We start from the raw sequence: 24959 nt of genomic DNA on the forward strand, positions 1-24959 counted from the left end.
TCCACGGGCAGCAGTTCGAGCACGGAGTCCAGATTCGCGAAGACGATTTCTTACCGTCGATCCAGAAATGTTTCGCGGCTGTCGTTGTTGTTGTTGTTATTGTTGTTGTTATCGCTGTTGTTGACGATTCGGGAAGTTTCGAGCGATGACGTTTGCTGGAGCAAAAGGGTCTTGGATAGCCTGTCGAATGATTGCTCGATCATTTCAACGAGTCGTTGCCCGATGTCGTCCTTGTCCAGCACGTCGTTGGTATCCATTTGTTTTCCAGGCGGAAAACAAATTTTTCCAATCAACCACGACAGATTTTTGTAGGAAATCTTTTGCAGAAAACGAAATCCCCTGTCCGTTCGCTGGGCGACCAGTAGTTTCAGAGATATCGGCAATTGAGTGAAAAAGGATCCTTTTGGATCGGACTCCCGCAAAAAGCAAATTATAGCTGAATGAACAGGCTATATGACCTATGCATTGGTCTAGCTCGAAAAAATTATTTTATGCCCGTACAGTAAAATAATAAGATAAAAATTTAGGAAAATTTTTTTTTTGTGTTTTATCCAAGAATTGCATGACTACACAGGTGTTCCGAAAAATTTGTAACCAAAAAATTCGAAATCTAGAGTCTTCAAGCTTCAGAATCTATATTTTTTTAATTTCCTGTACGACAATTTATCACTGAAATACAGCCGGTTGAAAATTGTTAAAAAAATTAGAAATTTTTTTGTTCCTTTAATTTATGCGAGAAGTGTATTTGGTTCTGTTCTTGACCGGGTACGATCCGGCGGTACTTTTTTCTGCAGTTTTGAGCTCCCCTTAACCTTAACAAAAATTAACAAAAATTAGTCTTCTTTACCTGCACGCTCTTTCGTTCGATTTCTGTCGTGCTTCTCGCTTTATTGAAAGAAAATTCTCCTTGCTTCGAAGAAAACACTGTTCTTGCTGGCTTCCTCCTGCTCAGTAGTGTCGGTGGCGCGCGTGTTGAATACAAAACAGTTGATTCTGTCTCTCACTCTCTCTTACTTCCATTGTCTCACGGATTCCATTGCTGCCAACATTTTTACACAACAAGAAAACAAGAATGAGAGTAGGCGAATGCTCTCAACTTGGTAATATCAGGCCGGGCGACGTGAAAGGAAGCGCTCAACAATGAGAAGACTCGCACAGCTTGTTGCACTGTTACAATCTGACTATAGTTGTAACATTACGTTCTATACAAGGTAATAGATTTAATTGCTGTTAACAGCATATATCGATGTACTAAGCTACTTCGACCTGATCTTTGGATACTTTAATATGTAATAATTGTATGTTGCAACGATTACCGAAAATCGTCAGACTCGCGCTAGGTTAATGAGCGGCTAAACGAGAGGAGCCGCGTTCGGTTCGCGAGAGAGAGAGAGAGCGTGTAGGGGCAATGACCGGGAGGGGAGGATCCGACCGGCAGTATGACTGTGTCACTCAGTCAGTGCGTTGACCTAACCTCCGTTTTCCCGAGCCGTTCAAGTTTTCGCTTTGGTGTTGCGAAGTGCGAGGTCGGAGGTGCGAACGTTGGTGTGCTGAGTGCTTAGTGCAGCAGCAACAACAATAGCAGCAGCAGCAATAGTAGCAGCAGCATTAGCGGCAACAGCAATACCGGCGGTAGCAGCAACAACAACGACAGCAACAGTAATCTAGGCGGTGCGGCAAGCAGCGCAGCAGCGTATTAGCAGCGTGTTAATCGGATACGGTTGGCCACCGTATCCTCATCGTCCTTGCGGTAGATGCACCATCCCTTTTATTGTTATAAGCGTGCGAATCCGCGCAGCGAGCGCGAAGAATTTGTTTGTTGCGCGCGAGCGGTTAGTTCGCGGCATCCGTGGTTTTCTCTCTCTCTCATTTTCAGCGTGTATTGTCATTCACGCGAGCGTGCGTAAGACTCTCGGCAGATTCCCCGTGTCATTGATATTATTGAATAAATCAATCCTTAGTTTTATTTAAACGAGTTTCAGTTATTGTGTCTTTCCTTTGTCCGGAGGTCACGGCAGTATTTGTTTACAGTTGATTCGAATTCGCCGGTAGCGTAGCACGAATCACGAAAATAGCGATAGGCAGGAATCTTCAACTTGGGTTCCAGCGGCAGCCGCACTAGCGCAACTAGTAAGGGCGACAGCGCCGCCAAGCGGTGAGTTGGGGGAACCCAACTCGGAATAGTGAAGAGACTCTGCGCAGGCGCACTCCGAGGCAAGGTAGGTTGCTGTGCTTTGAGCACAGAGATAACAAGGCGTCGTCTAGTCGTAATAAAGGCACTTTTAAGAGATTGTCGACTAAACGGCAGCCTGTTACAATGTATAATGATCACGAAGTAAATTTGCTATTTTGAAAATGTCGTTAGGAATTTGTTAATCTCATTGGGCTTCAATTAATCCGATTATATTTATCTACTATTATTGTTTATTTTAATATTTTGATTAAACTTTTGTTGATTGATTTCATATATGGATAATTAGAAAACGATATTTCTAAACTGATGTGATATAGTGTAGCTATTGTTGATAAATTGTACAATAAATTAATTTCTGTTAATTGTAATGAAGTGATAAAGTTCTTTTTACTTTTGATGGTCTAATTCTTATCAACGCTATAAATCTTTCCTCAACAAATTTTGTTACAGATATAAAAATTTCAAAATTTACAACTTTTTTCAGGCCTTCTCAAGAAATTTTAAAGCATTTGTTAGCTAGAAAAAATACAGATGGAGATATGTTTGTAGCAGCTATATTGAAATACTGGTGTCACGAACATGAAAATATTTTGTCAGAGCTTTTAGCTGCTCTATTGTGTACACGCTTTCCAGTAACTAGTCCTAGTAAACGAAAGCGCAGTAGTAACAAAAATCATGCTGGAACATCATTTTTCCCAACCGGAGAACAGATTTTATCACATTTAGACAAACTACGTCAATACTGTATTTGCTCATCTGAGTTACAGTTATATCATACCATCGCAATGCAGAAAGCATTGCAGCAAGTTCAACTTACTAGTTCTGATCTACTGCGTAAGAAATATGGCGATTTATTTGCTTTAGCTGAGTTATGTGAAGAAAATTCATCTTCTACGTTAAGAGGCTCTACAAGGAAAATTTCACATACTACAAATTATAATTCAAATAAAGGTTTACATAAAAGAATCATAACTCATTCAAAAGATGAGGTTGTACTAAAGAAAGTTTCAACAAAAGAAAAAACTATTGATAGTAGTGATCAAACAAGCGACGTAAGTAATAAGTGGTTGTTTTGTATATTACTTTTTTTTCATATTTTGAAAGAGATCAAATTTTTGTTTTTCTTATATTTTTATAAAATTCTTCGGGTATTTAATATAGGAAGAATATCCAATAATAATAGAATGATCATTTTCTATCCAGCTATACTCCCAAGTACTTTACGAGCGTCGTTTGGAAAGTCCGTGCAAAAATAAAAACTGCTTGATTTTTTATAAATCTTTTTTATTTTTCAATATAGTCTCCTTTTAGGCTTATACACTTCATCCAACGCTGCTCTAGTTTGTTAATCCCTTCCAAATAATAGGATTTGTCCAAGTTTGTAAAATAGGCATTCGTTTCTGCAATCACCTCCTCGTTTGAATAAAATCTTTTTCCCGTCAGCCATTTTTACATATTAGGGAACAAATAGTAGTCCGACGGAGCCAAGTCTGGAGAATAGGGGGATGTGAAATGAGTTGGAACCCTATCTCCATCAGTTTTGTGACCACAACTGCTGAGGCGTGAGCTGGCGCAATGTTGTGGTGAAAGAGGACTTTTGTGGGCCAATCGTGGACGTTTCTCTAGCAACTCGGTTTTCAAACGATCCAATAACGATGAATAATATTCGCCTGTAATGGTTTTACCCTTTTTCAGATAGTCGATGAAGATTATTCCTTGCGAATCCCAAAAGACAGTCGCCATAACCTTCCCGGTCGAAGGAATTGTCGTCACCTTTTTCGGAGCAGATTCCCCCTTGGTAACTCATTGTTTAGACTATTCTTTGGTCTCAGAAGTGTAGTGATGTATCTATGTTTCATCTACAGTGATGAAACGGCGCTTAAAGTCTTGCGGATTTTACTGGAACAGCTGCAAACCATTCTTGCAACACTTCACACGATCTCGTTTTTGGTCAATCGTGAGCAATCGCGGCACCCATCTAGCGGATAGCTTTTTCATGTCCAAATGTTGGTGCAAAATATTATGTACCCGTTCGCTTGAGATGCCTACAGTACTTGCAATCTCACGCACCTTCATTCTTCTGTCAGCCATCACCATATCATGGATTTTATCAATGATTTCTGAAGTGGTAACCTCAACAGGGCGTCCAGAACGTTCAGCGTCTTTTGTGCTCATATGGCCATTCCGAAAATTTTAAAACCACTTATAAACCATTCTAATCGAAGGTGACCATAATGTTTATCAAGCTTCTGTTTAATCTCGTGAGGCGTTTTGCCTTTGAAAAACTAATGTTTAATCAATACACGAAATTCTTTTTCGTCCATTTTTTTACAACCACTCGATTTCTTTGATTGAAACGAATGTAAAACGCAAAGTACTTGGCCGATCTGACAGAATCTTGGTCACTAACTGAAAATAACCTTGATACATACTAGTAGCGCCATCTCTCTGACTTTGCACGGACTTTACAAACGACCCTCGTATATCGCTCTTTAGGGTAATCATTGTACTGTCTATTATAAGCTGGAGAGGATCGACGTTTGTTATGTTACCAAGATTACCTCCTATTTGCACGTCGTAAGTTGCAGAAGCCGTTCTCTATCTAGCCATTTAGTAAATAGTTCTGAGACTTCACTGCTAATTGCTTTCACTAGCGTTCCTGTTTTAGCTGCGAATATCGGCACCATATCATCAGCAAATCCAATTAGCGATCCTTCGTTTGATCAGTCTCAATAGTCCATCATATATGCAGATTCCCAAGAACAGATCTTTCATTGATCCCTGTGATATTCCTGTCGAAAGGTTGATTTGAGTCTTACTATATTTAATACTATTACTACCTAGCAGTCCTAAAGGTAACTACTTCAGATCTTTAGATAGTAGATACGTTTTAAATAGCAAAGTTAGACGTATCCTTCACATCCGGTCTTGTGATAGCACAATATCCTCCTCTATCAGGCACCACGTAGAGTTTTCAATGTATTTTTCTGTACTTTTTTTATATATGTACTATTTTGTTTATGTAGGATATGCTTTTACGGAAAAAATCCCTTTTTTATTTTCTGCTCTCGTGACGAGTACTTTTTCCATCCTGTTAAGAAGTAATGTCTCCCACAGTTTTCCCACTGAGCCTATCATTCCCAACTATACGATGAGGGCTTAGCTGCACTACCTTCTTGGCCCTTGGGTGTTAGTACCAGCATCTGTCTCTCACCTAATGACGAACGTTCCTTCGGTAAGAAATTTATTATATTTGGGTTTAAGATTATTTCAAAATTTTTGGAAATTATTTGAAAATTGCGCAATATTGTTTAAGGATTGATGAAATATTGAAAATAAAGAAAAAATTTTGTGTGTTGTATTGTCGTTTGAAAAAAATAGAAAATGTAATTTTCTAATTCACGTAGACGTTCATAATTAATATCGCTTGTAAACGCAACTCATTCTTAACCTATTAAGGCCCAGGCCAAAACTGGAAGAGATAGCGTCAAACTAACTATGCGATTCATAGGTAAATCGAAAAAAAAATACCCGTGTTTTTTCTTTTGCCATTTACAATTGTTTATAAAAAGTTATTTAAGGGGCTATCCTCGTATAGATCGCGAAAAATGAAGACAAACTTTAGGAATTTTATTAAAAGAAACTATTCAATATTTTTATTTGAAACTTTTATTACGTAGTTTCTTGTAGTTTGTAAAAACATGAAAAATTTTTATATATACATAATGTTAATTAGGTGAGCCACGTAATCAAATGAAAGGTGAAGATATTTTTTTTTTGGTCTCAATTGGCGCCATATTTCGTTGTTGCTGTGTCATTCTGAAACATAAGAAACAAAGTTTTTTGACATTATTATACCAATTCCTCGTCCACTTACCTAATTTTGAAATGTTAAAAAAATTTTTGAAAAAATGGCGGACTTTTGAAAAAAAATTCATAAAAGTTTTTTTTTTAGTAATGCAAAAGAGTTATTAAATAATTTGTTAAAACAAAATCCTTTAAGTTTATCGACTAGCTAATTAAATTTCCTTTAAAATGGTATATTTTTTTTCAATAGCTTTAAAACTCGCTGAGTAATCAGTGGCGCCAATTGGGAAAATCGAAAAATTGAGTTTTCGAGAAAAACGCGTTTAAAATTTGCGGTATACAATATATTATTTTTTAATAGAATTTTTTCATACTTACAGCTACTAATCGACTTTTGCACTATTCAGCAATGCCTGCTCCATAAAGAAGCCCTTCTTCTTCGAAATGTTGATTTTCAGATGCAGTTTTCCTTTTTTTGACCAATCGAGCTTCCTTGGATGCACTCTCCGTTCTGATGTTTTGCCGTGTTACTCGTTCAGCGTCGGTGGTCTTGGCGTAAGTGGTAATGGGCAGTCCGATTTTGAACTCCAGGCACTTCATCATCTTCAAAACTGCATTGAATCCGTCATTAAAAACTACGGCAGCTATATAAGCAGCAATTTCCACGGTCTTTGCGCCACAATGCAAGTGTTTTGGTGCTAAACGCCACACGAGCGCATTGAAACTCTCGTTAGCATTTTGAGTGTAGCCACCTAAACATCTTTCCAATAAATCATCTTTGGAAAGATCTTGGTAGGTTGGAAGAAGGTGTTTTTGAACGTCCGGATGCAGTGGCGGAGGATGTTCATAGACGTTTGCTCCAATACATTGTGAGGCTTGCCATTCGCACCAACTGTCCACTCCAGCAGGGCAGTTTTCGTGCTGTGGGTTCTCGTCAGTTGAACACATGTATGTTGCTATTATAGCTTTTCTCATGTCTTCAACGGAGTTATCATTTCTTCTGATCGCAAGTCCATAATAATTGGTTAACTTTTTGATGAGCGCATCGGTGAGCTTTCCTTTTCCGCCAAGTTTTTCACTTTTTTTCAAATTTCGCAAACGCGTACCCATTCGTTTCTGAACGTGTCCAATGCACTCACATTTCTTGACAATGCAGTCTTCTCCATAAGGATTTATTTTAAGTATAGCCAAAAAAGTCTTGGAGTCACCATCGCCGATGTAAGTAGTGTACATGACGCCGTAATACTTTTGCGATCTCAAAAACATTTCGACGACTGCATCGACCTCCATTTTGCCAGCGGATCCGGCGTGGTTTGTGCTGCATTCGTCTGCGTGCTCTTCATACCAGTCCAGATATTCTTGTGTGTCTTTTTTGTATTTACATGTTGCGCACGCTTGACATAACGAGCTTTTCACGACTAAATCAATGATTTTCCCGCTCTCGTATGCAATCAAACTGGTGACACCAAGTTTTCATGAGAAACCACGCTTTTTTCACGATCCATCGCCTGAAACTTTTAACTGTAGAAGTGGCCTGTCATTTTGTTCGTTGAGCTTCTTCTCCTCTTCAATAGCACTTTGGCAACTACTCATAAAACAGATCTTCGACGCTTGATGTATATGCTCCACTATGCCATCATATGCCTTTTTACTTAATCCTTCACCAAAGTCCATCAAACTTGAGAATAAATTGAGGCCTTTCAAGCCTACACCTAAAAGTCTCATCACAAACACTATTCTACGATTGACTTCGAAGCCGTTATTGATGAAAGGGCCAGAGTTCACTTGAGTGTCACTACATCTACACGAAATCACTAGTTTCCAACCGAGACCGCGATGCCCAGCCTCCTTGAAATTCACCCGTCCTTTGCATTTTTTGCAGTACAGTAGTTCACTCAACACGGTTAAAACTGTGACAAACTCGATTATGCGGTACCGATGATCATAGTCAATCGAAACATCATCAGTAGATGCTGCTGACAATTTTCGGGCACTTGCACTAGCACCTTTTGGCTCGCCCGTTTCCGTTGTATGCTGGTTTCCTTGAAAAGAACGCTTGCGTTCTGATGCTCGATACCTCCCGGCCTTTTCACCTTTAGGGTAAGACGACATTTTGCACGCAAAACAGCAGTGAACTAATCGACAGCTACGAGAATACTGAGCCAACTGTTGTAAAACTCTTCGAAATAAACCTTTCTACCTATACTTTTAGTCGGCTTAGACTGTAGTAATCCTCTTATTTACACAAGTATACGCACTAATACAACCAAAATTGGAATAGCATCTGCCATAGTACAATTGCGAAGCATCTCGAAGACCCAAACTCAGCGGGGTACCTATTGTATTCGAGCGCGTACCTGCCTGCGCCGCACTCCGGCAGCGCGTAGCACAACGTTAAAGAAAATAGCCATAGCATCGAAACCGCTGCGAATTTCACTTTAAAATTTTAACAGTATACTATTGACATGTTATACTATCGACTTATGTAATAAAAAAAAAATCGATTTTTCGATCGATCTATACGAGGATACCCCCTTAAACAAATTACCAAAAAAGTAATTTTTTTTAAATCTGATTACGGAAATCGATTTTACGGGAAAATCATGAAAAAAATGTATGTAACATTTTTTTACCGGACTTCAATTTGTTAATGTAAAACGGCAATAAATAATTGTAGCTCCGACAGTCAAAGTTTCTTCGCCAAGTCCCAAGCAAAATCTACGCTAGATAGCGAAAAACTAACTATGCCATTCATAGGCAAATCGAAAAGAAAAATACCCGTGTTTTTTCTTTTGCCATTTGCAATTGTTTATAAAAAGTTATTTGAACAAATTACCAAAAAAGTAATTTTTTTTAAATCTGATTACGGAAATCGATTTTACGGGAAAATCATGACAAAATTGTATATAACATTTTTTTGTCGGACTTCAATTTGTCATGAAAAACAGCTATCAAACATTGATCATGTAATTCGATTGAATTTTTATTTAGTTTTATTTTCGTGATCTTCTCGGTGTCTCTTGCACAACGGTATAGCACATGTCTTGTACGTACCTTGTTTGATACCGTGTTTATGCAATGATGTGTCACTTGATATCTTTCGCTTGTTAGGACGTTGATTCGCTAATTTCTCAAGATAAAATTCACAAACTTCTTGCACAATATCTTTTGAACCTTTAGGCAAATCTGGGTGCAGCTTATTATAAATCACAGTAGCATTAGTCAATGAAGCCTGAATAAGTCGTAAGAATAGACACTATATCCATTTTTTACTCCTAATTGAAGGCATCAAAGCATTGCAATGTTGATCATGCAAATCAACCCCACCCATGTTTTGGTTATAGGAAGAAAACGCTTAAAGGAAAAGAATGGACCTCATAGGTTTTTCATGCCATCGCTGCACTTCAATTTTCGTTTCATCCCCAAATTTTGTTGATAACACTGATACAGGTTTGAAATCCATCACAGTTATATAATTCTGTTTGGGATTTTGATCGTGAAGAGCGATAGTTGTTCCCCTCTCAGCTTTTTTGGCATTTCAACTTTTTCTTTGAAGCGGTTTTGTCTGACCGTCCCAGTTGCTGATAATCAAATTTTTTCCAAATGTACCATTTCTGGGTATCCAGATCTGGATTGGTGAAAAAATTATCAAAATACACATGATACTTAGTAAGATCTTCTTTATTAGTTACTTGTAGTAAAGGCGATAGCAACTTGATAACGACTTTCGATCCCAATCAAACAGCAACTAGAGGGTTCCGTTCATCGAGTCCTGCTTTACCTGTATAAATATCCAGTTCATATAAATATCCATCTGAGGAACAAAGCGCCCATAAATTTTATTCCAAATATGATTGGCTTATTTCTAATACACTGTTTTATGCCAAACTTCCCGAAATATTTTACCATCTCATCTAATGATAAGTTGTAATCAAAAAAACCGAAGTACATACTATTTTCACGAAAATAATCATATAAACTTCTAATTTTCCAAACTTTATCATTTTTATTTTCATCTTGAAGTTTATAAAATCTTATTTTCTTCTTGATTTCAATAAATTTATTTCTTGTCATAAGTTCAGAAATAACTGGATATTGTAAGATTTTTTTAGTTGACCAATAGTCACGGAGATTCTTTCTTGAATTGTAAATAGTAATCATTATGATAACAATAAATTTTTCTAGATCATTCATACTTAATTCAAAATTGTTTTCAGTGGTAGCTTCTATGATATAATTTTTCATTGAATTTGAGAAATATACTTCAAATAATTCCAAGTAGTTTTTAGAATACAAAGAGGAAATAGATTGAACGTTGAAGGGATCATCGTTATTCACAGTTGAGGTATCATTCAAATCTAATACTTGCCAATCGTAAACATGATTGGGTTCTAATAGCTTTTGAGTGCTGCTGTATGCGCTTATTATATGTTCATACGAACCAACAGGAATCAATTCAAATGATATATTTTTGTCAACATTGCAATCAGAATCCCCATCTGAGCTTTCGTGATCTCCGGGAATGAACGATATAATGACATGAGCTCGGAAATCATCAATATCATCATCCTCAACAAAACCAGTTAAATCTTTAACCATCCGCCTTGTCATTTTTGCTTGGTTCAAAAATAGACAGCAATTTACAAGAAATTGTAGATTTTCGCTGTAAGTCAGATAGAAATCAAATTTTCGTATCAAGAAACAAAACCTCTAAATTTTCTGTAAAACCGTTAGCCCGCCAATCAAAGGTGATCTCTAACACGGTTTACAAATTTTTACAATCAAAAAAGTTTTTTTTCAACTTAACTGAACTCAACCATCAGTTTGAATCACTTGTGACTGTCGGTATCGATTCAATGCTTGATAGCTGTTTTTCATGACAAATTGAAGTCCGACAAAAAAATGTTACATACAATTTTGTCATGTTTTTTCCCGTAGAATCGATTTCCGCAATCAGATTTGTAAAACATTAATTTTTTTGGTAATTTGTTCAAATAACTTTTTATAAACAATTGCAAATGGCAAAAGAAACAACACGGGTATTTTTTTTTTCGATTTGCATATGAATGGCATAGTTAGTTTTTCGCTAACTAGGGTAGATTTTGCTTGGGATTTGGCGAAGAAACTTTGACTGTCGGAGCCGCAATTATTTATTGCCGTTTTACACTAACAAATTGAAGTCCGTTAAAAAAATGTAACATATATTTTTTTCATGTATTTTCCCGTATAATCGATTCCCGCAATCAGATTTCAAAAAAAATTACTTTTTTGGTAGTTTGTTCAAATAACTTTTTATAAACAATTGCAAATGGCAAAAGAAAAAACACGGGTATTTTTATTTTCGATTTGCCTATGAATGGCATAGTTAGTTTTTGCGCTAACTAGGGTAGATTTTGCTTGGGATTTTGCGAAGAAACTTTGACTGTCGGAGCCGCAATTATTTATCGCCGTTTTACATTAACAAATTGAAGTCCGGTAAAAAAATGTTACATACATTTTTTTCATATTTTTTCACGTAGAATCGATTTCCGCAATCAGATTCGTAAAACATTAAATTTTTTGGTAATTTGTTCAAATAACTTTTTATAAACAATTGCAAATGGCAAAAGAAAAAACACGGGTATTTTTTTTTCGATTTGCATATGAATGGCATAGTTAGTTTTTCGCTAACTAGGGTAGATATTGCTTGGGATTTGGCGGAGAAACTTTGACTATCGGAGCCGCAATTATTTATTGCCGTTTTACACTAACAAATTGAAGTCCGTTAAAAAAATGTTACATATATTTTTTTCATGTATTTTCCCGTATAATCGATTCCCGCAATCAGATTTCAAAAAAAATTAATTTTTTGGTAATTTGTTCAAATAATTTTTTATAAACAATTGCAAATGGCAAAAGAAAAAACACGGGTATTTTTCTTTTCGATTTGCCTATGAATGGCATAGTTAGTTTTTCGCTAACTAGGGTAGATTTTGCTTGGGATTTTGCGAAGAAACTTTGACTGTCGGAGCCGCAATTATTTATTGCCGTTTTACACTAACAAATTGAAGTCCGTTAAAAAAATGTTACATATTTTTTTTTCATGTATTTTCCCGTATAATCGATTCCCGCAATCAGATTTAAAAAAAAATTACTTTTTTGGTAATTTGTTCAAATAACTTTTTATAAACAATTGCAAATGGCAAAAGAAAAAACACGGGTATTTTTTTTTCGATTTGCATATGAATGGCATAGTTAGTTTTTCGCTAACTAGGGTAGATTTTGCTTGGGATTTGGCGGAGAAACTTTGACTATCGGAGCCGCAATTATTTATTGCCGTTTTACACTAACAAATTGAAGTCCGTTAAAAAAATGTTACATATATTTTTTTCATGTATTTTCCCGTATAATCGATTTCCGCAATCAGATTCGTAAAACATTAAATTTTTTGGTAATTTGTTCAAATAACTTTTTATAAACAATTGCAAATGGCAAAAGAAAAAACACGGGTATTTTTTTTTTCGATTTGCATATGAATGGCATAGTTAGTTTTTCGCTAACTAGGGTAGATTTTGCTTGGGATTTGGCGGAGAAACTTTGACTATCGGAGCCGCAATTATTTATTGCCGTTTTACACTAACAAATTGAAGTCCGTTAAAAAAATGTTACATATATTTTTTTCATGTATTTTCCCGTATAATCGATTCCCGCAATCAGATTTCAAAAAAAATTACTTTTTTGGTAATTTGTTCAAATAACTTTTTATAAACAATTGCAAATGGCAAAAGAAAAAACACGGGTATTTTTCTTTTCGATTTGCCTATGAATGGCATAGTTAGTTTTTCGCTAACTAGGGTAGATTTTGCTTGGGATTTTGCGAAGAAACTTTAACTGTCGGAGCCGCAATTATTTATTGTCGTTTTACACTAACAAATTGAAGTCCGTTAAAAAAATGTTACATATATTTTTTTCATGTATTTTCCCGTTTAATCGATTCCCGCAATCAGATTTCAAAAAAAATTACTTTTTTGGTAATTTTTTCAAATAACTTTTTATAAACAATTGCAAATGGCAAAAGAAAAAACACGGGTATTTTTCTTTTCGATTTGCCTATGAATGGCATAGTTAGTTTTTCGCTAACTAGGGTAGATTTTGCTTGGGATTTTGCGAAGAAACTTTAACTGTCGGAGCCGCAATTATTTATTGCCGTTTTACACTAACAAATTGAAGTCCGTTAAAAAATGTTACATATTTTTTTTTCATGTATTTTCCCGTATAATCGATTCCCGCAATCAGATTTCAAAAAAAATTACTTTTTTGGTAATTTGTTCAAATAACTTTTTATAAACAATTGTAAATGGCAAAAGGAAAAACACGGGTATTTTTCTTTTCGATTTGCCTATGAATGGCATAGTTAGTTTTTCGCTAACTAGGGTAGATTTTGCTTGGGATTTGGCGGAGAAACTTTGACTATCGGAGCCGCAATTATTTATTGCCGTTTTACACTAACAAATTGAAGTCCGTTAAAAAAATGTTACATATTTTTTTTTCATGTATTTTCCCGTATAATCGATTTCCGCAATCAGATTCGTAAAACATTAAATTTTTTGGTAATTTGTTCAAATAACTTTTTATAAACAATTGCAAATGGCAAAAGAAAAAACACGGGTATTTTTCTTTTCGATTTGCCTATGAATGGCATAGTTAGTTTTTCGCTAACTAGGGTAGATTTTGCTTGGGATTTTGCGAAGAAACTTTGACTGTCGGAGCCGCAATTATTTATCGCCGTTTTACATTAACAAATTGAAGTCCGGTAAAAAAATGTTACATATTTTTTTTTCATGTATTTTCCCGTATAATCGATTTCCGCAATCAGATTCGTAAAACATTAAATTTTTTGGTAATTTGTTCAAATAACTTTTTATAAACAATTGCAAATGGCAAAAGAAAAAACACGGGTATTTTTCTTTTCGATTTGCCTATGAATGGCATAGTTAGTTTTTCGCTAACTAGGGTATATTTTGCTTGGGATTTGGCGAAGAAACTTTGACTGTCGGAGCCGCAATTATTTATCGCCGTTTTACATTAACAAATTAAAGGCCGGTAAAAAAATGTTACATACATTTTTTTCATATTTTTTCACGTAGAATCGATTTCCGCAATCAGATTCGTAAAACAATAACTTTTTGCAGTATTGATCATGAAGATCAACTCCTCCCATAAATTTGTTATATGTCTTGAATGCTCCAGGAAATTCAATTGGTACTTTACGTTTAGCTGTTTTATCGAATCGTTCCATTGGAATAGTAGGTGTAACGCCAACGGCTGTAGATAATATGGACACTGGTTTCGAGTCCATTACCGTAATGTAATTTATACCACTGGTTTTATCATGACTTACAATATAAGATCCTCTAACAGCTTTCTTTTTATCTAGTTTATGTTTATCTATCAATGTCTTCTGTTCGGGATTAAAAAATAAAAAAGTAAAAAAATCCAAACTATTTTACATTTTCTATGAAAATGTTTAAAATTACACAAACTTTCCAAACTTTATCATTATCAGTCTTATCCGAATTTTTCGAAGTTTTCAAATTAGACTTAATTTTTTCAAACAAATTTCTATTCATCGTTTCTGAAACAACATCGGAATGCCACATTTCATCAGTCGACCAGTAATCTCTATAGCTTTTACGAATATTGGAAGTGAAAAAAATGATAATACCTAAAAATTTGTTGAAATGATCTGGATCTAATTCAAATCCATTTTCAGTTATCGCTTCAATAATGTAATCTCTCATTCTATCACAAAAAAACATTTCAAATAATTCTCGAGGTTCCTTTCCTAGTACATTTTGTTTTATTGCTTCGAAATTATATATTTCTGATTCAAGTTGAACATCGTATGGTCTTTCTTGATCTATCCATTCGTATTTATGTGAGGCTTCTAACTTTTTCTCTTTCGCGGAAAAATTTTGATACACTTCTTCATAAGATAAGGCTACTGCATCAGTGAATCTAGAAGTTCCATCAGCTTCTCCGTCATTATCGAGACCTTCTACGTCACTATTATCATCATCGGGTACCCACATAACTTCATGATCATTTTCATCTTCATCACTATGATCATTGTTTTCTACAACACTGCTAACAACACTGGCATTCCTCATCGACTTACGTTTCGGCATGACTTTGCCAGTTTTACGAAACTTCTTTTAGAGTCCGAATCTGATAAATATTTATCTTGAAAAAATACTCGGTGAATAGTAAAGCTCACCAATTATCCTGAAAAGGACTATTGGAGAGGCAGCCGAAGAAAAAGAGTGAATATGCTCCAACTATCTTGAAAAAGACCGTTAGAGAAATATGCACTTTTCAATCCTCCACAAGATGGGAAAGTTCGCCAATTATCCTGAAAAGGACTATTAGAGATGCAGCCGAAGAAAAAGAGTGAATATGCTCCAACTATCTTGAAAAAGACCGTTAGAGAAATACGCACTTTTCAATCCTCCACAAGATCGGAAAGTTCGCCAATTATCCTGAAAAGGACTATTGGAGAGGCAGCCGAAGAAAATATGAATATGCTCTAACTATCTTGAAAAAGACCGTTAGAGAAATACGCACTTTTCAATCTCCCACAAGATGGAAAATCTCGCCAATTATCCTGAAAAGGACTATTGGAGAGGCAGCCGAAGAAAAGAGTGAATATGCTCCAACTATCTTGAAAAAGACCGTTAGAGAAATACGCACTTTTCAATCCTCCATAAGATGGGAAAGTTCGCCAATTATCCTGAAAAGGACTATTGGAGATGCAGCCGAAGAAAAAGAGTGAATATGCTCCAACTATCTTGAAAAAGACCGTTAGAGAAATACGCACTTTTCAATCCTCCACAAGATGGGAAAGTTCGCCAATTATCCTGAAAAGGACTATTGGAGAGGGAGCCGAAGAAAAGAGTGAATATGCTCCAACTATCTTGAAAAAGACCGTTAGAGAAATACGCACTTTTCAATCCTCCACAAGATGGGAAAGTTCGCCAATTATCCTGAAAAGGACTATTGGAGATGCAGCCGAAGAAAAAGAGTGAATATGCTCCAACTATCTTGAAAAAGACCGTTAGAGAAATACGCACTTTTCAATCCTCCATAAGATGGGAAAGTTCGCCAATTATCCTGAAAAGGACTATTGGAGATGCAGCCGAAGAAAAAGAGTGAATATGCTCCAACTATCTTGAAAAAGACCGTTAGAGAAATACGCACTTTTCAATCCTCCACAAGATGGGAAAGTTCGCCAATTATCCTGAAAAGGACTATTGGAGAGGGAGCCGAAGAAAAGAGTGAATATGCTCCAACTATCTTGAAAAAGACCGTTAGAGAAATACGCACTTTTCAATCCTCCACAAGATGGGAAAGTTCGCCAATTATCCTGAAAAGGACTATTGGAGATGCAGCCGAAGAAAAAGAGTGAATATGCTCCAACTATCTTGAAAAAGACCGTTAGAGAAATACGCACTTTTCAATCCTCCACAAGATGGGAAAGTTCGCCAATTATCCTGAAAAGGACTATTAGAGAGGCAGCCGAAGAAAATATGAATATGCTCTAACTATCTTGAAAAAGACCGTTATGAAATACACACTTTACAATACTCGAGAAGACAAAGCATTTATCCAACTGTAGGGACAAAGAATCCAGAAAAAAATATAGTAATTAGATTCGCAATTTTATCAACATTACCTGATTTTGATACCACCGACGCCATATTAGATCCGCTATTTTTTAAAATTAAAAACGGACATTAGCATTGTATTCAGCGATATCGAAAACATAGGAATTGAGTACCCACTCACTGGTGCTCATCATTTTGGTATTAACGACGCCATATTGGATCCGTCATTTTGTAAAATTGAAATTGACACTAGCATTGTATTCAGTGACATTGAAAGTATAGGTAGTATATATTCATTCTCTAAATCGGCTTTTATTTAGAAAATTTTAGATTTCCCCGCTTGTCAACATGTTGCTGGCTGCCATCTTGGAAAAATGTTCCAGGAAAATTCGTAATGCCTAGATTTATCAAAGAACTAACATTTTCAATGTAAATCTACATTTTCATCCTGATTCTATAAATTTCAGCAACTAATTTCTGAAAGAAAAATTCTAATGTAATACTAAATTTTCATCAACATTCAAGACGCCATTTTGTAATTTTCCGTGAAAAATATCCTAATTCTGACTGCAGATTCGTAAAGAGCGGGAAGTTTTACAATAGAAAAGTGACTTCTAGTATACATTTTCGATTATTTTGAGGTTTTCCTCGGTCAAAAACAAATCGACTACAAAATGGCGCCTTGGGAAGAAATGGGTTAAGCCGTCTGATGGAGGTGACGGGGCTAATCCCGGTCTGTGGGTGACCACTGGGATTCCCGGGGTGGGCTCCCTCACCTCGACGATTCGGATTGGGCGATCGTTCGGCCGACCTCCCGGGGCGAGCATCGACTCCCCTTGGCTGTGGGCGCGTCCGAGTTGGGCGAGGAATCGCACTTGCGTGTGTACGATTAGTTCCCTCGCAACGCGCCCAATGTTGACCTCGCCCAGTTCGTTGAGGGCCGCGTCGGCTGCGCCCACCATCATCTCCTCCACACGGATTGGGTCCTCGAGGTCTCGGGCCCTGACCAGTCTCCTCTTCATCCGGCCCAGGATCTCCGTGACCCTCGTCTGCGCGGAGTCCGGTAGGTGGAGGTACTGGAGTTTTTCCTCCATCCAGTTCACGTTTTCTCTGATGATGGTCTCCATTCTAGGGTTGGGAAGGAGGAGGACATCGGGTTGGGTTGGGTTGAGGTAGATGAATGATATTCGACATGAATATGATATATGATATGATATGTTCGAAAATGGTAAATGGTTACATAATACGGATTGCTCGTACCCCGGGATGGGTAACACAATTAACGAGTTCATGCTACGATTTCCGAGGTCGTTCGCGTCTTCATACGGTGGGTTTGTCTCCCCGCTTTTCGCTCAAAGCCGCGCGTTCTACTACCTGACGCACCACCGGTACGGCTTTCCTTGGGCGACCCCTGTTTCTCTTTTCGGAGATCGGGATACTCTGACTCTGTGGTCTTCTAGGAGGCCGCCCACGTCGTCGCCGTCTGGGTGCGCTCCCCACCTCGGAATCCTCGGTTTCCGATTGTGGGGGTGCGTCGACTGAGTCCGGGGTGTGTTTCGCGATCTCCGTCGTTCGATTCGCCGCATGTCGCCGGCGGGTCGCACTTCGCCTCGATATCCCTCGGTGGTCGAGTGTCTTCGCCTTCTTCCTCCTTGGTCGCTTCGTAGAATGGTTTAAGATCTTCGGCGTGTACTGTGCCTTCGATAGTCTCCTGGTGGTTGGCTATTCGGAAGATTTTCGCACCCAGTTTTTCGATGATGGCATATGGGCCTTTATACAATGGCGCCAGGCGGATGAAAGGACGCGATTACGGTACCACACCCAGTCGCCAACCTTGAACGGGACTTGGCGTCGCTTCTGGTCGAATATTTTCGCCTGGCGTCCCTGTTCGCCTCGCGCCCTTTCTGTAGCCGTCTCGAACAGTTCGGGCAGGTGACTCACGTAATCTGCCCAATCTTCCCGCGATTGGTCTTCTTCGTTCTACGCTCTTATCAATTCTTGTTCGCGTCTGACCGTCGCGGGTGGCACCGGTTGTCTTCCATAATTTAGCATGGCGGGGCTAACCTTGATTGAGCTATGGACGGCAGTGTTAAGGGCGAAGCAGAGATCACGAAGCTTCTCGTCCCAATTCTTGTGCTGCTCCTCGAGGTATGACCTGATCATGGTCTTGAGGGTACGGTTGTATCTCTCCGTCGGATTCGCCCGTGGACAATAAATTGGCGTCAGGCCCCGCGAGATGCCGTTTCTATTGAGATATTCTTCCACCAATTTATTCTTAAACTCAGTGCCATTGTCCGATAGGAAGACCTCTGGCGTACCGTACCGTGTGACTATCTGATCGTGGAATTCTCGTACGATATTCTTAGCCGTGGCCTTTCGAAGGGTGATACATTCTACCCATCGAGTGAATAGATCCACGAACACCAAGATATATTCGTGCCCTCTCGGGCTTCGAGGAAAGGGTCCCGCTATATCCGCGGCTACGACCTGCCATGGTTTTTCCATTTGGCGGCGCCCCATCGTGCCGTAGGGTGGGCGCTGCTCCACCTTACATTGTTGGCATACCGTACAACTTTTCACATATTGGGCGGCGTCGTCTATGTGGGTTGGCCAGAAGTAAAAGCGGCGTATCCGGGCGAGAGTCTTTTCCCGCCCAAGGTGCCCAGCCGTCGGGGCGTCGTGGCACTCAGCCATGATTGATTTCCTCTGTTCCTTGGGCACCGCTAGCTTCCGTGCTTCTTCCTCATCGCCCAATTCACCGAGTTATGTGCCTGGGCGGTATGTATATAAATTTCTCCATGTTGGGTTCTTCTCCGGCTCATCCGCCACTGCCTGTAAGGTTTCCAGAAACCATTTATCCTGAGTGCACTCACTCCAGGTCATGGCACACAGGGTCGAGTCTTCCTCGCCATCCTCTTCATAAGCTCTTGAGAGGCAGTCGGGCACGTGATGTAGGGCACCTTTACGATGTTCTACCTCAAAGGTGTACCCCTGTAGTTTAAGCGCCCATCGAGCTAAGCGGCTTGTCGGATTCTTCATGTTCCTCAGCCACTTAAGGCAACTATGATCGGTTATCACTTTGAAGTGATAACCTTCTATGTATGGCCGAAATTTCTCAATGGACCATACGACTCCGAGGCACTCGCGTTCGGAGACCGAAAAGTTCCTTTCTTGCTGGCTCAACGTACGACTGGCAAACTCGATGACTCTTTCATTTCCTTCCACTATCTGCGTCAGTACCGCTCCCAAGCCTGTATCGCTCGCATCGGTGTGCAGTACGAAATCTCCTATCGGTTCGGGCGGTTGGAGGATTGGTGCCGTCGTCATCAATCTTTATATCAAACTGAACGACGCCTGTTGCTCGGGACCCCATACGAATGGAAACTTCTTCCTCAAGAGCCTGTTGAGGGGTTCTGCGACTATGGCGAAGTCATCTACGAATTTCCTGTACCATGAGGCCATACCCATGAAGCTACGGAGTTTTCTCACGTTCCTGGGGACAGGGAACTCTAGGATTGGGCGTACCTTTTCGGGATCGGGACGTATCCCGTCTCGATTCACTAGTACGCCCAAGTATCGTACCTCCGATTTGCAGAAGGCACTTTTCTCCAGGCTTACGGACATGCCGGCTTCCTTGAGCGCCTCTAATACCTTTCGCAAGTGTTCCTTGTGTTCTTCGAATGTCGATGAGACAATTATTATGTCATTGAGATACGCAAAGGCGAAAGGATCCATGTTAGGGCCGATTACCGAATCTATGGCCCGCTGGAAGGTCGCGCCGGCATATGAGAGGTCGAATGGCATTCTCACAAACTGGAAGTGGCCCATACCTGGTACTGTGAACGCCGTCACCGGCCGGGATTCCTTTTTCAGGTTGATTTGATGGTAGGCCGAATTGAGGTCGAGGGTCGATATGAACTTGGCATCCCTTAGTCTGCGTAAGATATCTTGCATGAAGGGAATGGGGTAAGCGTCTGGTTACGTGACCGCGTTCACCTCTCCTAAATCTACGCAAAACCTCCAGGTTCCGTCCTCCTGTCTGACCATCACTACGGGGCTTGACCATCCACTCTTGGATGGCTTGATGACCCCCGCCTTCAGCATCTCGTTAACCAGCCGATGCATTTCCTGTTCGACCTTCGGCGAAACCGGATAGTACCTTTGCTTAATCGGCCGAGCGCTTCCGACGTTGATTTCGTGCTCTACCCCGACGACACAACCTAGGAATTTCCCTGGTTTTGGCAAGATCTTGGAGACCATCTGGCTAATCTCTTCTCGTTGGGCATCCGTTGCTTCCGCGATGCCCACCGATGCTAGTTGAGCCAGTCCTTCGATGCTCGCCATCTCCATGCGTATCCTGATCTTTTCGTCTTTGAGGAAAAGTTCATTATCTTCCGAGTCTATCACGGCTTTAAACGCTTTGATGAAGTTGACTCCAGTGTAACACTCGTCCGCTAAACTTGGGACGATCGCCACACGGATTACCTTTGTCACTCCACCTACCGTCATGGGCATGAGAACGTGACCTGTTACGGATACCTTCGTGCCATTCGGCAAACGACAGGAACCCGCATCTTTCACCTCTAGTCTCAAGCCCAAGTGCGAAGCGATTTCCAATCTTAAATTACCCATCGTAGTGCAAGATGCTCCCGAATCGAATAATGCTCTGATCCGGAATCCCCCTATTTTGATGGGCAAATACCATCTCGTCTCATCTTCGGGCTCGTATTCTTTGCTCCTAGGTTCATCTCGACTGTCGCCTTTGGCTGATCCGATAGCCGGTGGGGGCGGTCCTTTCTTCCTGGGCGCGCACTGGTTGGCTTGCTCCCTGCAAATTCCTTCCTCCGAGGCGCCCAAGGACTCTTGGACATCCTTCCCCTCCTCCGGGTTCTCCTTTAGACCTGCGCTCGCGATGTCGAAGTCCTTTTCTGTGGAACTCGATACCTCCATGCCCTCAGATGGTCGATTTATCACCTTGGATTCGCTATTCTCGCTCGTTTCTTGCGTGCTGATCTCGGTCGAATATTCACCTCTCACTCCTGATACTTTCACCAGCGCCTCAGCAGCGGTAACTACCTGGTTCATCTGCGGGATATCCTCGTCCCATTGACTATCGGAGTGAGGGATCCTCTCTGTTTTTGGAACGGTAGGGACCCCCTTTAACCGTCCCGTGTCTCGTTTCCCGACTTTGGGCTCTCCTTACAGTCGGGGCAGTGCTTGATGCTGAAGCCCAATTTGCCACATCTTATACATGTGAGTGGCTTAGAGAAATCGATTTCTCTTCGGTTTCATCTTTGAGCTTTCACTTTTCTCGGGAGTTTTCGGTTTCTCCGCTGGCGGAGCCCCGCGTAGACCTCTCCGATCTATCACTTTCGAGATTAGGCTCTCCAGCCCCTGTATCATCGCGGATGGGAAGGAGTGCTCCATCAGGTCCGCTATTTCCGGTACCGTTGGTTCTTTCTTTCCCTCCTCATTCTCTTTCTCGCTCGACATGCCCGCTACCTTCGGCCGACGGTTGCTTGTCGTTGCTTCTCCGCCCATGGGTTGATATGCCCACTCTGGGAAGAGGGAAGACTTTGGTTCCAACAGCGTCCGTTTTTGTCGGGCGAAGATAATGTCGTTCTGCGCTTCCGATGCTAACCGGAAGAGCTCCCTAATGGATACTGCGTCTCTTCTCTTCACGTGAATCTTTATCTCGGGAAGTAGGTTGGAGTACATCAGCTCGAGTATCTCCGCCGGTGGCATCGGTGGATGTAGCTTACTCACCATTGCCTGGAGCTTCGTGAGGTAGACCTTGGCTAGCTCATTATCCCCCTGGTATCTCGATTGAGTCTCTCTTTTGAGCCTCTGCTGCTGTTGGATGCTAGTGCCGAACCATTCTCTCGCATCCGAAACAAAATCTTGGTAGTCTATCCAATCTTTGTTATTATTTAGATACCAGGTGTGGGCTACCCCGGTGAGTACATCGGGTAGCCCGAGGAGCATTTCTTCTTCTGTTAGACCAGCTGCCAATCTTTGGGTTTCCAGCTTTTCCAGGAAGACATCTACACTCTGGTCGTCTCCTCCAGAGAATTTAACTCGCCAGCCTCTCACGATCCTCCCCACGTCTCGTGTGGTTGACAGGCCCATCGTCGTGTTCTGCGCGTAGCTGCCTGTGTGCCTCGTGAAACCGCCTTCAGCAGAGTTATTTGTCTTATTCTGCTGTCCACTCCCCTCCGAGGGCCGTACTAGGGGGCCTTCCGGTATTCTGGGGTTCCATCGTGGTTGTTCCGTTGGTGGTGGTCTTTGCGGAGTGCTTCCTGGTATCATGGTGTCATAGTGCAGTGTCACCGTGTCCTGAAAGTTCACTGTTTTGCTGGGCAGCTGTTCTGTTTCTTTGCTTGGTGAGGATGGTTGGTTTTCCTGGAGCAAGTATATCTCGTTTTCTATATTGCCTATCCTTTGCAGAGCTCTAGTCATCCTGGATGTTTCCGTGGCTTGGGTAGCGCATATAGTTTGTGCCATTTGTGCTATTGATAACACGTACTGGCGCTCTCTTTCCATAGCCTTTTCGACTCTTCTATGTCGATTTATCCACTCGTTCATTACTTCCTTGATCTCTGCTGGGATTGTAACGGGGTTGCCCTTTTCATTATATAGCGTGGTATATATCTCATCTCCGTATCTGACGCTATCGAAGCTTGGTCTTCTTCGTGCTCGTCGCTTTTTGAGATCCTTTCCGCTCCTTTTGATAGGGATTGACTCACTGATAGGTTAAGCTTGATTGCGATCTCATCATCGGTGAGTAGCCTATATAATGGGTGGTTCTCGCGATCGGTTGCTCCTGTATCTTCCAGTGTTTTGCATTCTTTGGAGATGTAGGCGTATCTCAATTCGTTTCTTCGAATAGGGTCTTGGACGCTAGGGTCGTCAACGCTGGAGTCTCTTTGCCCTGGTTGTTTTTTCACCGTCGCTTCTTAATTCCAAAGTTGTCAGAGTCTGATGTAGTCGATCATCATCTCGGTTATTTACCCACTCCTCTATTTCTGTTTCTGTGTCATCCATGTCTTTCATGTTTGACCTTTTTCTAGCTATTATTATCGGTGGATGTGCGCTGAGTTATATTCAGTGATGTTTGTTGTGTATGTGTGTACTTTTATCTTTCTAATTTTCGATACTATTTGCAGAAATATCAAAAAAAAATTTTTCGAAATCAAAAGAAAATTTTAACTTGTTATGGTAATTAAACTTTAATTTTTGGTGTGGTATTTACCATGAGGTTTCTTAATTTGCCTTTTCTACGCTGATTTTACAACTATCCTACCTATTAATTTTCAGTTACTGTTTGTTGGGGAAAATTTGTTAGTTTTTATCGGCGTAATTATTTGTATAAATTTGTCGTCGTACAGTGAGCAGTTTTCTATTTTTAGATTTTCTATCAATAATTTTTAACGAAAATTTGAATATTTTGAAAAGAAAATTTTGTTGAATCGAACAATTTTCTCGCGCCGTGATGTTTTTGCAGAGAGAGCGTGCTTAATTTGATTTGGTTTATTTTCCAAAGAGGAGGAATTAGATATTAAATAATTAATTTTAATATTATTAGATGTTATTAATTAAATAATAAATAATAATCAATATTTATTATTGAATACTAATGTATATGTATCGGTATTATTCGCTGCTTTATGCTATGCGGCTAGCCTGTTGCCGCTGTGTTTTGCTCGCTCTCTCTCTTCGCGGCTTATGACGTCACGGCGTCGGAGTTTCTTGTGCGCGCTACCGTATTACAAGCTTGCGTGCTACCGTATTACAAGCTAGCGCGCTCACTTTACCGTGCTCACTGTATACGTCTCTGGCCTCGAAATTTTATTTGGGTTAGTAAACACTCTCGGCCTTACAATGGTCTGTTTATACAATGTGTTTATTTTGTGGCCAGAGTACGCTTGACAAATTTTATCGCTTTGAAACCTCGTGGTGTTTCCTTTTACACACACACACACTTTCTTTTTAATTTAGCGCGAGTCTCTCTCTCTTGGAATTTTCATCGTGCGCGCCCTATCAATTCTCTTGTCGGGGTTCGTCCTTTTCCTTATGCTTTGTTTTCGTTGGGTTTGGCGCCACTGTAATGGTTGTTGATTTCTTCGGAAGTGAATCGCCGTCCGTTAACAAAATATCTATGTCACCGCCGTTTTCCTCTTTTGGCTAGCTCTGTGCTGGACGCGCAACCTGAAAACGAGCGCGAAAGCACGGAACAATACGAAAGAGCGGTGGTTGTAGGTTCTTAGAAAACGTTGCGAGAGAGAAGGGAACGTAGAGAAAATTCGGTGCTATCG

At 40.0% G+C, this 24959-nt stretch overlaps 1 protein-coding gene across 6 annotated transcripts in view; it reads left to right on the top strand.

The window, feature by feature from the left end:
- LOC131665442 (integrator complex subunit 3) overlaps positions 1 to 24959 on the top strand; it is a 510516-nt gene that overhangs the window by 323680 nt on the left and 161877 nt on the right. For 4 of the 6 annotated variants that reach the window (XM_058937322.1, XM_058937319.1, XM_058937318.1 and 1 more), the window contains one exon: positions 2679 to 3246. The exons of 1 other annotated variant lie outside the window; for it this stretch is intronic. In XM_058937322.1, the coding sequence (XP_058793305.1) occupies positions 2679 to 3246 (568 nt within the window). Of the gene's footprint in view, positions 1 to 2678; positions 3247 to 5311; positions 5420 to 24959 lie in introns of those variants that run through there. One more of the 6 variants, XM_058937320.1, reaches the window with a different exon arrangement.

Source organism: Phymastichus coffea, unplaced genomic scaffold (assembly GCF_024137745.1).
Source record: "Phymastichus coffea isolate CEN01 unplaced genomic scaffold, Cenicafe_Pcof_1.1 PCOF00051, whole genome shotgun sequence".
Classification (NCBI taxonomy): domain Eukaryota; kingdom Metazoa; phylum Arthropoda; class Insecta; order Hymenoptera; family Eulophidae; genus Phymastichus; species Phymastichus coffea.